The sequence below is a fragment of the Balaenoptera borealis genome, assembly GCF_965194805.1.
Source record: "Balaenoptera borealis genome assembly, chromosome: 11".
In the NCBI taxonomy this organism is placed as follows: domain Eukaryota; kingdom Metazoa; phylum Chordata; class Mammalia; order Artiodactyla; family Balaenopteridae; genus Balaenoptera; species Balaenoptera borealis.
The window spans coordinates 13802399-13813740 of record NC_138868.1 but is presented as its reverse complement, the minus strand read 5'-3'; the positions used below and the strand labels follow the sequence as shown (position 1 = coordinate 13813740).

Below are 11342 nucleotides of genomic sequence, written 5' to 3'. Positions count from 1 at the left end.
CCACTTACCAGAAGACCCTCTCACTCCAGTCTCAGAGGGGAGCACGCTCAGTAGGGCTTGCTGTCATTCTTCGAACGTTTGAGCTGCACTTTAAGCCGCTTCATGCCAATCTGAAAGCCGTTCATGGACTGGATGGCAGCTTGAGCCGAAACAGGATTGTCGTAACTTACAAAACCTGTGTGTCCAAGCAGAAACCTAGGTGAGGGGCATAACGAAGCAGGAAGGTTCTCAATCCTCCTTATGCAAGAGATACCTTATGAGCTTAGTCTCAAATCCCAATTTTTCTCAGCAGGGACAAGAATTCTTGAAATTATATCACATGAAATAAATCAGGTTGCTAACAGTAGCAGTTGACATCTACACAGTACCTTAAAGTTTTTTTGGCCAAGCCATTTTCCATACATTATTTTTACCTCTGGAGTGACAGTGTGGGTAGAAATCATCATTCCCACTACAGAAATGAAAAAACTGAGGCTCAAAAAGAGGTAATGTAACCTGCCACGGGCTAAGTTAAACTATAAACTCAAACTCAGCTCTTTCTGCTATCAGCCCCTTCTCTTTCTAACTGGTAAAAATACTTAACCCTCCCGACACCAGAAGAAACACCAACATACCAAAACACTTGCTCAGGTTTGTCTGCTTGTCTATGAAAACCTTGGCAGACACGACATTCCCAAAGGGCATAAACATCTGCAGCAGGTCCTGGTCTCCAAACTCCTGGGGCAGGTGGTAGATGAACAGATTGGCTCCTTCTGGACCTTCAAAATCCCCATTGATTGAACAGGTCAGTGTCAAGCACACTCATCCTCTGCACCAACTGACTCTCATTTCCACCTGTGCTAAAACTCTCAGCATCCCAACAAACAGAAATTCACCTGGAGAACTAAACAGATTCTCTAAATACAAAGCAGGGAGCTGAAGCGCGATCACTGAAACAGGTTCCTGCCCTCTTTCCCGTTCACCATTCTCAAGCTCTGTCTCATTGACAGAGGTCAGAATTCGACCTTGTGGGAGGATGGTGTGCTGGGACAGTAAGTAGGCAGATTTGCGTGTGGTGCAATAAAACCAGAGACTACAGGGTTGTAGAGGAACAACAGAAAAGGAGGTAGAGCTTATAAATAAAACAGGTTTCAAAATTGTGCCTAGAAACTATAGGGACAGCAAAGAGATTGGTAACTGCCAGAGGCAGGTGGGGCAGGGACCTACTACAAAGAGACATGAGGGAATGTCTAGGGGTGATAGAAATGTTCTACATCTGTGGCGGCAGTTACGTGACTACGTGTGTTCGTCAGAGCTCACAGAGCTATATTCCCAAAAGGGTGAATTTTACCATACGTAAATTGTGCCTCAGTAAAAACATATTTTTAAAATGTGCCTATGATAAACAACTAAGCTCAAACCTAGAATACGCTTTCCTCTTCAACCATTTACACTCAGTGATTTCCTGACCAAAGAAGAGGTTTTTTAAAAAATTTTTATTGGAGTATAGTTGATTTACAATGTTGTGTTAGTTTCTGCTGTACAGCAAAGAGAATCAGTTATATATATATATACATATATCCACTCTTTTTTAGATTCTTTTCCCATATAGGTCATTACAGGGTACTGAGTAGAGTTCCCCGTGCTGTACAGTAGGTCCTTATTAGTTATCAATTTTATATATAGTACGTATACGTCAATCACAATCTCCCAAATTATCCCTCCCCACCCCCTTTCCCCCTGGTAACCATAAAGTTTGTTTTCTACATCTATGACTCTTTCTGTTTTGTAAATAAGTTCATTTGTACCATTTTTTTAGATTCCACATATTAGTGATATCATATGATACTTGTCCTTCTCTGCCTCACTTACTTCACTTAGTATGATAGTCTCTAGGCCCATCCATGTTGCTACAAATGGCATTTCATTCTTTTTATGGCTGAGTAATACTCCACTGTATGTATGTGGCACATCTTCAAAAAAGAGTTTTATTACAATCGCAGTCCAGCCAGTCTCCAGCCACCCTGGCCTCCCTGCTGTTGTCAAACACATACAGAACACTGCTGCCTCAGGGTCTCTGCACTTGCTGTTCCTCTGCCCCATTACTCTTCTTCCTCTAGATATATGCATGGCTTGCTTCCTTCCTTCCTTCCTTCCTTAAGGTCTTTACTTAAACGTCAACTTAGAGAGACCGCCTTCTCTATATAAAATGCTATCTTTCTGGCACTCTCTATTCCTCCTTCCTGCTCATCATTCTTCAGAGCACCATTTGGAACACCTCATGCTTCTGTTTATTGTCTGTCTCCAGAGTTCCATCAGTTCCCCCACTACCACATCCTAGGGCACATAAATGTCCAAGTTAGAGCTGGTAAGGATGCACTGCACTAAGGCTCCTTGCTGCTAAAGCAAGAGAGGATACTTGTCTTTTTCCTACATTCGTGCTTAAATCTTGCCAGCTCCTGGTTATGAAAACCCAGTCATATATGAGCACAGAGATGTTGGCAGCACCTTCTATTCATACAAACCACTTTCAGGCCTCTTTCTGCTTAAAAAGCCTCTCCTGAATTTAATACCATTTATGTCAAAGCACATACCTCCCACTCCATCAACCCCTGGGCCATAACTCTTCCTGTCTCATCACCTTTCAGTTTGTCCCCAATTAGGAAAAGCATAGATCAGAAAGTGAGGGAAATGCCAAACGACAGAGCTAAAAGGGACACCTAGACAGAAGATATCCTCTGACAATTTATAATCCAGAGAGAAGACTTCCTAACAAAGACAGACTGCCAGTGCTCGCTTCAGCAACACGTATACTAAAACTGGAATGATACAGAGAAGATTAGCATGGCCCCTGGGCAAGGATGGCACGCAAATTCGTGAAGTGTTCCATATATTTGTGAAGTAAGCCGGAAAGAGAAAAACAAATATCATATATCAACACATATATGTGGAATCTAGAAAAATGGTACAGATGAACCTATTTGCAAAGCAGAAATAGAGACAAAATGTAGAGAACAAATGTGAGGACACGGTTGGGGGGGAGGCGGGGGTGTGGCATGAAATGGGAGATTCGGATTGACATATGTACGCTGCTTGGTATGAAACAGATAACTAGTGAGGACCTGCTGTACAGCACAGGGAACTCTACTTGGTGCTCTGTGGTGACCTGGATGGGAGGGAAATCCACAAGGGAGGGGATATGTGTTTACATATGGCTGGTTCACTTCGCTGTGCAGCAGGAGCTAGCACAACATTGTAAAGCAACTATACCCCAGTAAAAAACAAAAACAAACAAAAAAACAGACTGCAGACTGCCAAATGGTGTCAGACACAATAAAGCCAGTATGTTTCTTCATCTAAAAACTGCAGCCCCATCTCAGGAGAGAATACAGAGGTTCTGACCTGAGCTACATCCAGAAAGCAGATCACAGTTTCTCAGTCTACCCTTGACACTGCCAAAGAGAAGTGTTTAAAAAAAAAAAGAGAAGTGTTGGCCTGACCACCTACATGGCTCTCCTGGGCTTTGCCCTGCTTTTCAGTGCTGGTCAGATGGAGCACCCACCCCTGTCCCTGACTCCAGTTTCCCTTGGCACTCACCTTCCTTCTGGCTTCCAGCAGCGCCAATACTCTGCTGTGTCAACAAGTTCTGGTTGTACAGAGTGGGGAGCGCCGCTGCAGCATATTGCTGGATCCCCGAGTAGGCCTGCGTGAGGGCCTCCATGGTGCTCCCAGTGCCATTAGAAAGGCCACTGCTGCCCAGCCCACCATTTAAAGCAGCCATCCCTTGGTTGGGGGTGAGGGTGGGGGGAAGAGCAGGATTAACAGATTGGAAAGACTCAAGCGATGCCAAAGACAAACTCCAAAGTACGCCCTTTCATCTCCTTCTTAGCTTCTCCCTGAGGAGGAATATTCCTCTGACTGGTCAGATTTTGGGACACTCACCAGGCCTTGTGGCTAATAGGGACATTTAAAAATGCCACACCCAGGTGCGGCTCTCCCCATTATCTTCTTCCAACCTGTGCAAGAAGTGATACCACTTATACAACTTGCCCCATTTTTTTTTTCTTTGGCTTTGCTGCCATCTTCTCACAAAGAGCTGGAACGTGGTAAAATAAGAGCCCCAGGACTGGGGACTAAAAGGGATACATATGGTCTATGACAAGATGTGGGCAAATCCTATCATCAAAATAGCTGCTAACATTTATTGAGCACGTACTAGTTGCCAGACACTGTACTAAGTAATGTGCTCAGCACTTTACCTATGTTCTCATTTAACTTAATAACCCTCAAAGTATTCTATTCCCACTTCACAGATGAGAAAATGACCTTAGAAAGGTGGTCTTCAGTTATAGGTAGTTAAGGGGCAGAGATGGGATTTAACTCAGGTCTGACTCAAACTCCCATGATCACTTCTAACTTCACTGGGCCACCCCAATCATTCATTCTAACGGCACCCCTACCAGAATTGTTTAAAATGTGCTATCTGCACAAAGAATGGCTCGATGACATCCAGGGACTGGCCCTCACCTGCCAAAGAGCTGACGTTGAGGCCTGCTGTTGCTCCAGCTAGTGTCTGTAGGGCTCCAAGGGAGGCGATGGGATTGACAGAGCTGCTGCTGCTGGAGCTGGGTGAGGACCCTGCTGTCAGACATCCAGGAGTTAAACTCAGACCAACACTTACCTTCTCAGGTCAACAGGAACCAAAGCACAAGTTATGTTACTCAAGTATTCTCTTTATAAAGAGGTTTTTCAGTTACTGATTTTTTCCCCCCAGCTGCTGATTTTGATAACTGTCCCTGCAGGACATAGAAGCAAGCGATGATTACAACAAACTAAAAACTACGAGATTTCTCTTAAGTCAGAAGATGACATCTGAGGGCTTCCCTAGTGGCGCAGCGGTTAAGAATCCGCCTGCCAATTCAGGGGACATGGGTTCGAGCCCTGGTCCAGGAAGATCCCACATGCCGCGGAGCAACTAAGCCCGTGCACCACAACTACTGAGCCGGCGCTCTAGAGCCCGCGAGCCACAACTACTGAGCCCGCGTGCCACAACTACTGAAGCCTGTGCACCTAGAGCCCGTGCTCCGCAACAAGAGAAGCCACCGCAATGAGAGGCCTGTGCACCGCAATGAAGAGTAGCCCCCACTCACCGCAACTAGAGAAAGCTGGAGTGCAGCAACAAAGACCCAACACAGCCAAAAATAAATTAATTAATTAAAAAAAAAATGCCATTTGAAAATTTACTGTACGTGATCTGACCCCGTTGGAAATGGGTGTTAACTACTCTCCAGAATGACACGCTCCTCTCTTGGGCTTCTGCCCGAGGCACACAAGGGCACACTGGCCCCTATTATACATGCTTACCTGAACTGGTGAGTACGCTGAGGGGACTGCTGGATGTAGTGAGAGCATTGGTACCACTTGGTGTGTTCTGAGCTGCACTAGCTGCAGCAGCTAGTGCAGCCAAATTCTGTAACTGCATTGCATTTAACCCTGCAACATCCAAAGCAAGAGATCAGCCAGCAGATAAGGGTGCCTCATATCCACTCCAGCAATGACCGTGCACACTGGCAGAAGGCTGGTCCCAAAGAGGAATTGTTCTAGATACAGGCAATACTACAGAGCTCCAAAAAGATTCAGATCTCACTCAACTCATTCAGACACTGAACATTTCCTCAGATAAGAGATGTCTAATCCAATAGCATGCCAGCCCAAGTGAGCATTAATAAACGGATGGGCAATTAGGAAACCAGAAAAGAGGGGTGGATCCTATGGCCTACCATGGAGCCTGGTGTCTAAGAGAGCAATGCCGAACCCTGTGGCAGAGAACGGGTCTGCATCTGAGCCCCTCACTCACACTTTACAGGGGCTCTGTTCTCTGCAATGGAGGTGAAAACGCAGAAAATGTAGTAGAGATCCAGAAGGCAATGGAGGAGATGACAGGGGGATACACGTGAAAACAGCAATAGTAGAGAGAACAAAGAAGAAACCACCACTTGAATAGTAGATTAATTATCAGAAAAAGAAGAGAGAAAAAACACTGAGGAAAAGACTTCCAAGTAGAACCTAGGCAACACAGGTAGAAGGAGAGCAAGAAATCTGAACTACACTGACAATGTGTGGCAAACTTTTTACTAGATAATGGAAAGGCAGGTGGGTGAGGGTGGAGAATTAATGAGAATAAAAAGGCTACAACACAGATTTACAATCTAGCAACTTTTCGAAAACACAGCAAACTTTAAGTCTCTGGGACAAAAATGAACCACTGTCAAACTTTTCCCAGTGGCATAATGCAGTTTTCCTAAGACTAGCCCTTCTTCAGATGCACCTGCCTAGCCCTATCCTGCTGCAGCAGAGCAGAGGCAGGCAGCTCTGGAACGGTCCCCTCCCTGCCTCCTTAACTTTCCTGACAGCCCCTGCCTCAGGTTTGTCTGTGGAGCCTCCTTTTGTTATAAACTCAGGTATCTGCCAATTAAGTTTTCTGTGCATGTTAACACCAAAAAACGTAATTCACCTAAGAAATAACATGTATAAGACACTAACTGCCTGGGTTCTAGCAGCTTCACGGAAAGCCATGCACACTGAAGCCATCTTAGACTTTTCCTCAGAGAGTCACTGAAAAAGTCACTTTACTGTGGAAATAAAGAATTCCTGCAATTTTCTCCTTATCAAAGTAGCTGCAGATAGTCTGCAGATGCTAACAGCTCCTCCTTTCCATCTTTCCATCCTCCTTTCCAGCTTTCCATCTTCCTCCTTAATAGAGACTTAAGGGGGTGAGGAGCAGCAGACAACCGCAGAGCAATACGACATCAACAGCTAAAAGAGACACCTTCTACAGACAAGGTAGTTGAATCCTAGGATGTTCATCTTATGTCAGGTTTACGTAATGAGTGGAAAAAAATTTTTTTTCTGCACAAACGGTAGGAAACCCTCAGACTGCTGTTAGCCGGGTCTGCTGGCTTGGCGGCTGCCGCTCCTCCGCAGCAGGGAGACACTTACCTCCCATGGGGTGGAGGCTGCTCAGGGTGTTGAGGTTCCCAGAGGAGGCAGTCTGCTGAAGGAGCTGCAAATAAAGCTAGACATTACACCAAAAACAGAACAAGAGTGAGAGTGAGGGCTGGTTCTGCATCTGGGGTAACTCTACAGCACAGCAAAGCGAGAGTGCAGAGGCCCCCAGAGAAGAAAGTTGAAGACAAGAACCCAAGCCAACACAACAAAAACATGAGGCTATGACAGCACAGGACAACACAACACAGCTAAAGCCCTGGCCCAGAAGACAGTTGTGTTTGTTGAGTACAAAGCCAAGCTCAAGTCCCTGGCAACAGAATGCAGCACAGCAGAGGACAGAGGTAGAGGAGAGAACTAAACTCAACTCAAGCAGCCATGTAGTCCACTTAGAGGAGTGTCTGCATATTAGTGACTGCCATTTCTAGTTCCTCTCCCAAATTCTCCTTTGTTAGGTCCACACATCTTATTTTGTAAGTTGTTCCCACCTGGAGACCTAATTTCTGCTTCACACAACTATTTAAAATACCAAACCTGACCATTTCAGAGTATTTCTTGGAGTCATCCTTTACCGGCCACAATGAACCTGTGACTAGATCAATCTTGTCATAACTAGAATGCTACACATTCATCTAGCCCCATTCATCTCACTGTTGCAGATGACCAAGTGATTGCTGGATCAGTCCATATCCGTTCAGCGTACATTCTCTTTCAATGGTTGTTCCATAACAAATAAAACAAGAGGACCTGCCCATGAGCTTATGACCTCCATGACCTTACTCTGTACCTTAGCAAACTGCAACCCTCATCTAACCAACCTGCTGAAACCTTTTGTTCCATTCAAACCCAATCACTGTTCCTTATGAACAGCTGGTATTCTTGTTTCTGGATTCTTTATTCAATCTGTTATTCATTCCCATAAACATCTGACCTGGTTCCTCTGTCATCAGGAATCTCTCTATTCCATATGTGTTTCAGCAAGTCCACAAACTTCCAGAGGCAGAATGAAAAAATGTACATACACAGAATTTTTACCAGCTTCTGAAAGGGGTCTGCTACCTCAAAGATTAAGAACTACTTGCTCTAGTTCTAAGTCCACATATTCCAGTACCTCGTAATTAATGATGATGTACTATCACTTTCACAGTCCATTAGCACTCACATGTCTTCATTTCTGTCTTCTTAAATACCTTGGGCAACGAGTTCAGTCCCAACTGGTGGACTGTGCATATTGTACTTGGCACTTCACTTCCTCCCTAAATGAGAAGAGCTCTTAGGGCGGGGATCATGTCTAACTGAAATGAAGAGACCACAGCTCTCAACATACACCATCGTGTGCTTGCTAGATGTGGCAATGACAACAAAATGGGGAGTCTTCCCTAAAAGAAGACTCCAAAACTCTCTAAAAGCAAATGCACATCATGGAGATAATTTTCAAGGCATTATCATTTTGGCAGAAGACCTAAAATCTCTCTGAATTTTCTCAACTTACAAGCAATGTTCTAGCACCGAGAAACAATTTAATTTGTAGGAATATAACAACCATCTACATTTTTTGACTTCAGAGAATTACTAGTGAGGGTAAACTGGGATTTCTTCTAACATTTTAGAAACATGGAAACCAGAGGGCATCAAATTAGCCAAAACCTAGTACTGGGGGATAGAAAACATTGCCTTTCTTCTGTTTCCATATAAAATAATATTTTAAAGGATGAGGAGTGAATGACTATAATTACTTCTATGTGTATATTTCTAACTATCCATACTAATCTAGTAGTTTCACCATTTATTTTCCTTCCTTGTTAACTTCACAGATGACTTGTTCTTTCTGATTCAAAGATGAGACAGTTTTAAGTGTCTTGTGCTATCCGCAATTCTTTTAAGGGTTAAAGCAGTGATAATCCCCCATAATGTACATTGCAGATCTAATAAATCTAACCAATTGGAGCCTGCCCCTCTTTTGGATTCCATGACTCAAACTCAACAAGAGAGTAATCAAAGGAAATCTATTTACTATTTAGTGAACTCAAATATACACCTGTAACACTCATTTAATAATGTCCATGGTTAATCTCTTGATCTCTCAGTCAGTGGAAACATTTACTATCATACTCTACAGGGAAGACTCAATAAGGATTTTAAGGATGCCCTCTACAATCTACTAGAAAGAGATATGGAGAAAGATATTTGGTAGCTAAGATTTCCTCAGGAATTTTTTTTCTTGGGGGCAGGGACATATGAGATGTTTCTAAATTTTTTTATTAGAAAATTAGGATTTCACTGTAATTGGAGCAGAAGCTCAAGATATAACCAAAGATATGCGATGAGAGAGAGAGCGTGTGCGTGCACGCAAGATTAACGTGACAAAGAACATTTCATTGCCTGAATTTTTACGTAAAATTTTGCTATGCTAAAAGTTGTGACTGCCATTATGTATGTTAGCTAGGGACAGCAGAAGAAGAAACAGCTGGGAGCTTGCACAGCCTGCAGAAAGCAAACCACAAAGACTCACTGCTAAATACTGGGGTCCAAGAGTATTTAGACCAGCAAGGTTTCCCCACACAGATGCTGCGCTGATTTGCTGCATCTGCTGCTGGAGCTGCTGGGCCATTCTCTTCTGCTCTTTGTCCTTCTGTGTATCAGCAAATTTTACCACCATGGGGGAAGAGCAGCCCTATGAAAACACCAAAATCAAAGGGTCAAAATCCTCATTCTGGGTGAAGGGAAAAATCCTCCTTTCTAGTGACGCATAGGCTGCATTCCAATTTCTTTCACTGTCAAATGATTCTCTTCCTGATAGACACAAGTGGCAAGATATAATTCAGTTTAGTTCCAATATGCTAATTTTAAAGAAAGCACCAGTTTTTAATTTAAAGACGTTTGGTCTTCTTAACTTTTAGGGCAATCAAATGCTATACATGCTACCGGGCTTCGATTGTCAATTGTCCTACCGCTCTCAGACCAAGGAACTTCCCCCTTTCATTCATCTGCCCCTACCTCCATGGTCTGTGCTTGGTGCATTGCCTTGATAGCTGTCTGTGCCATGGCTCTTGTTGTGAAAGTCACAAATGCACAACCTGGTAAGAGAAGAATCAATAACTCATCCATTCATTTGTTTAATTATTTATCTGACATTTACTGAGCACCTACTGTGTGCCCAAGTACCATGCTAGCAATACAGACATGGTTCCTGCCTTCAGGGGTTCATGATCCAGTGGAGAATACAGATATGTTATGACAGAGTGATACGTGCTTTAATGAGAAACCAGGGATGCACACAGGGGAAAAAGTGCTTGAGGGATAAAGGAGGAATCATATTCTCTAGCTTCTCTTGTGAAAGAAGTGTTTCCGTTTTGGCATGGAGAACCTCTCCAAGGACTGAAACAGAGAATTTTAATACATGACACTTAACTGCAGAATGTAGACTCCTTGAGGGAACTGGGATCAACTGATAGGAGTTGTGACGGGACCTAAATATACAACACCAAACCCAACCCTCTCCATCATGACAGTGCCATGTTGGCTAGAGATCACTGGTTTCCACTGATCCAATTAAAAAGAGACTCCAAATTTAAGATGAGTACTTTTAAAGGCTAAAAATGTACCCACCTCGGCTCAGGCCATCAGGTCCCCTCAATATCCGGCATTCTTCGATCTGTCCGAATGAAGAGAACATGACTCGGATGTCATTTTCAGTGCACTTCTTGGAAATCATACCAATAAACAGCTTCCTGTCTTCCACTGCTAAGACAGTAAAAAACAAAAGGCTTGAACATTACTACTACAAGAGGTAGTGCAGCACAGAGCTCTGTGCCTTTATACCAGATTTCACCGATTTTAAGACACACATTTTTTTCCCCATAATTTAGCACCTACTCTTACCATCAATGGTATCTTAAAATTATAATTGGAACCATTTAGACGAAATATAGTACCTTCATGATCTTGTGAAAGTTACCTAACCATTCTGTACCTGCTTCCTCATGTGATTAACAGAGATAACTGAGTTTACCTAAAAGGTAGCTGTAGGTATTAAATGCCAAGCACTCAGCATCTTGCCTAGCACTTGACAAAGTTTGCTCTCATTAGCAATACTATTGTACCAAAGAAGGACGAGGTTTCATACTGAATTGACATGACAAGAGAAACAGAACACACATCTCAGTGAATGTAACTGTCCACTTTCATTTTCTGGTTATTCTCTTGAGGACTAAGTTTTCCTTCCTAATTTGTTCAGTTCCCCATTTCACTCCAGTTCATAAGAAACTGCGTTGATCAAAGGCATTCCAGTTCACTCTAAAATGTTCTTATAATATTTCCCTGTCAACTCTATCTGACTTATTTGCCATACTTATTTT

The 11342-nt window shown here is 43.3% G+C and overlaps 1 protein-coding gene across 19 annotated transcripts in view; it reads right to left on the bottom strand.

The window, feature by feature from the left end:
- Nucleotides 1–11342, bottom strand: part of CELF1 (CUGBP Elav-like family member 1) — an 80235-nt gene that overhangs the window by 14428 nt on the left and 54465 nt on the right. For 9 of the 19 annotated variants that reach the window (XM_082341168.1, XM_082341167.1, XM_082341162.1 and 6 more), the window contains 9 exons: nucleotides 10594–10728; nucleotides 9982–10061; nucleotides 9497–9658; nucleotides 6979–7054; nucleotides 5344–5472; nucleotides 4507–4620; nucleotides 3577–3762; nucleotides 615–758; nucleotides 9–175 (listed from right to left, as the gene is read on the bottom strand). In XM_082341168.1, the coding sequence (XP_082197294.1) occupies nucleotides 48–175; nucleotides 615–758; nucleotides 3577–3762; nucleotides 4507–4620; nucleotides 5344–5472; nucleotides 6979–7054; nucleotides 9497–9658; nucleotides 9982–10061; nucleotides 10594–10728 (1154 nt within the window). In that variant the 3' untranslated portion in view covers nucleotides 9–47. The remainder of the gene's footprint in view (nucleotides 1–8; nucleotides 176–614; nucleotides 759–3576; nucleotides 3763–4506; nucleotides 4621–5343; nucleotides 5473–6978; nucleotides 7055–9496; nucleotides 9659–9981; nucleotides 10062–10593; nucleotides 10729–11342) is intronic. The other 10 variants (XM_082341171.1, XM_082341158.1, XM_082341170.1 and 7 more) reach the window with 7 other exon arrangements.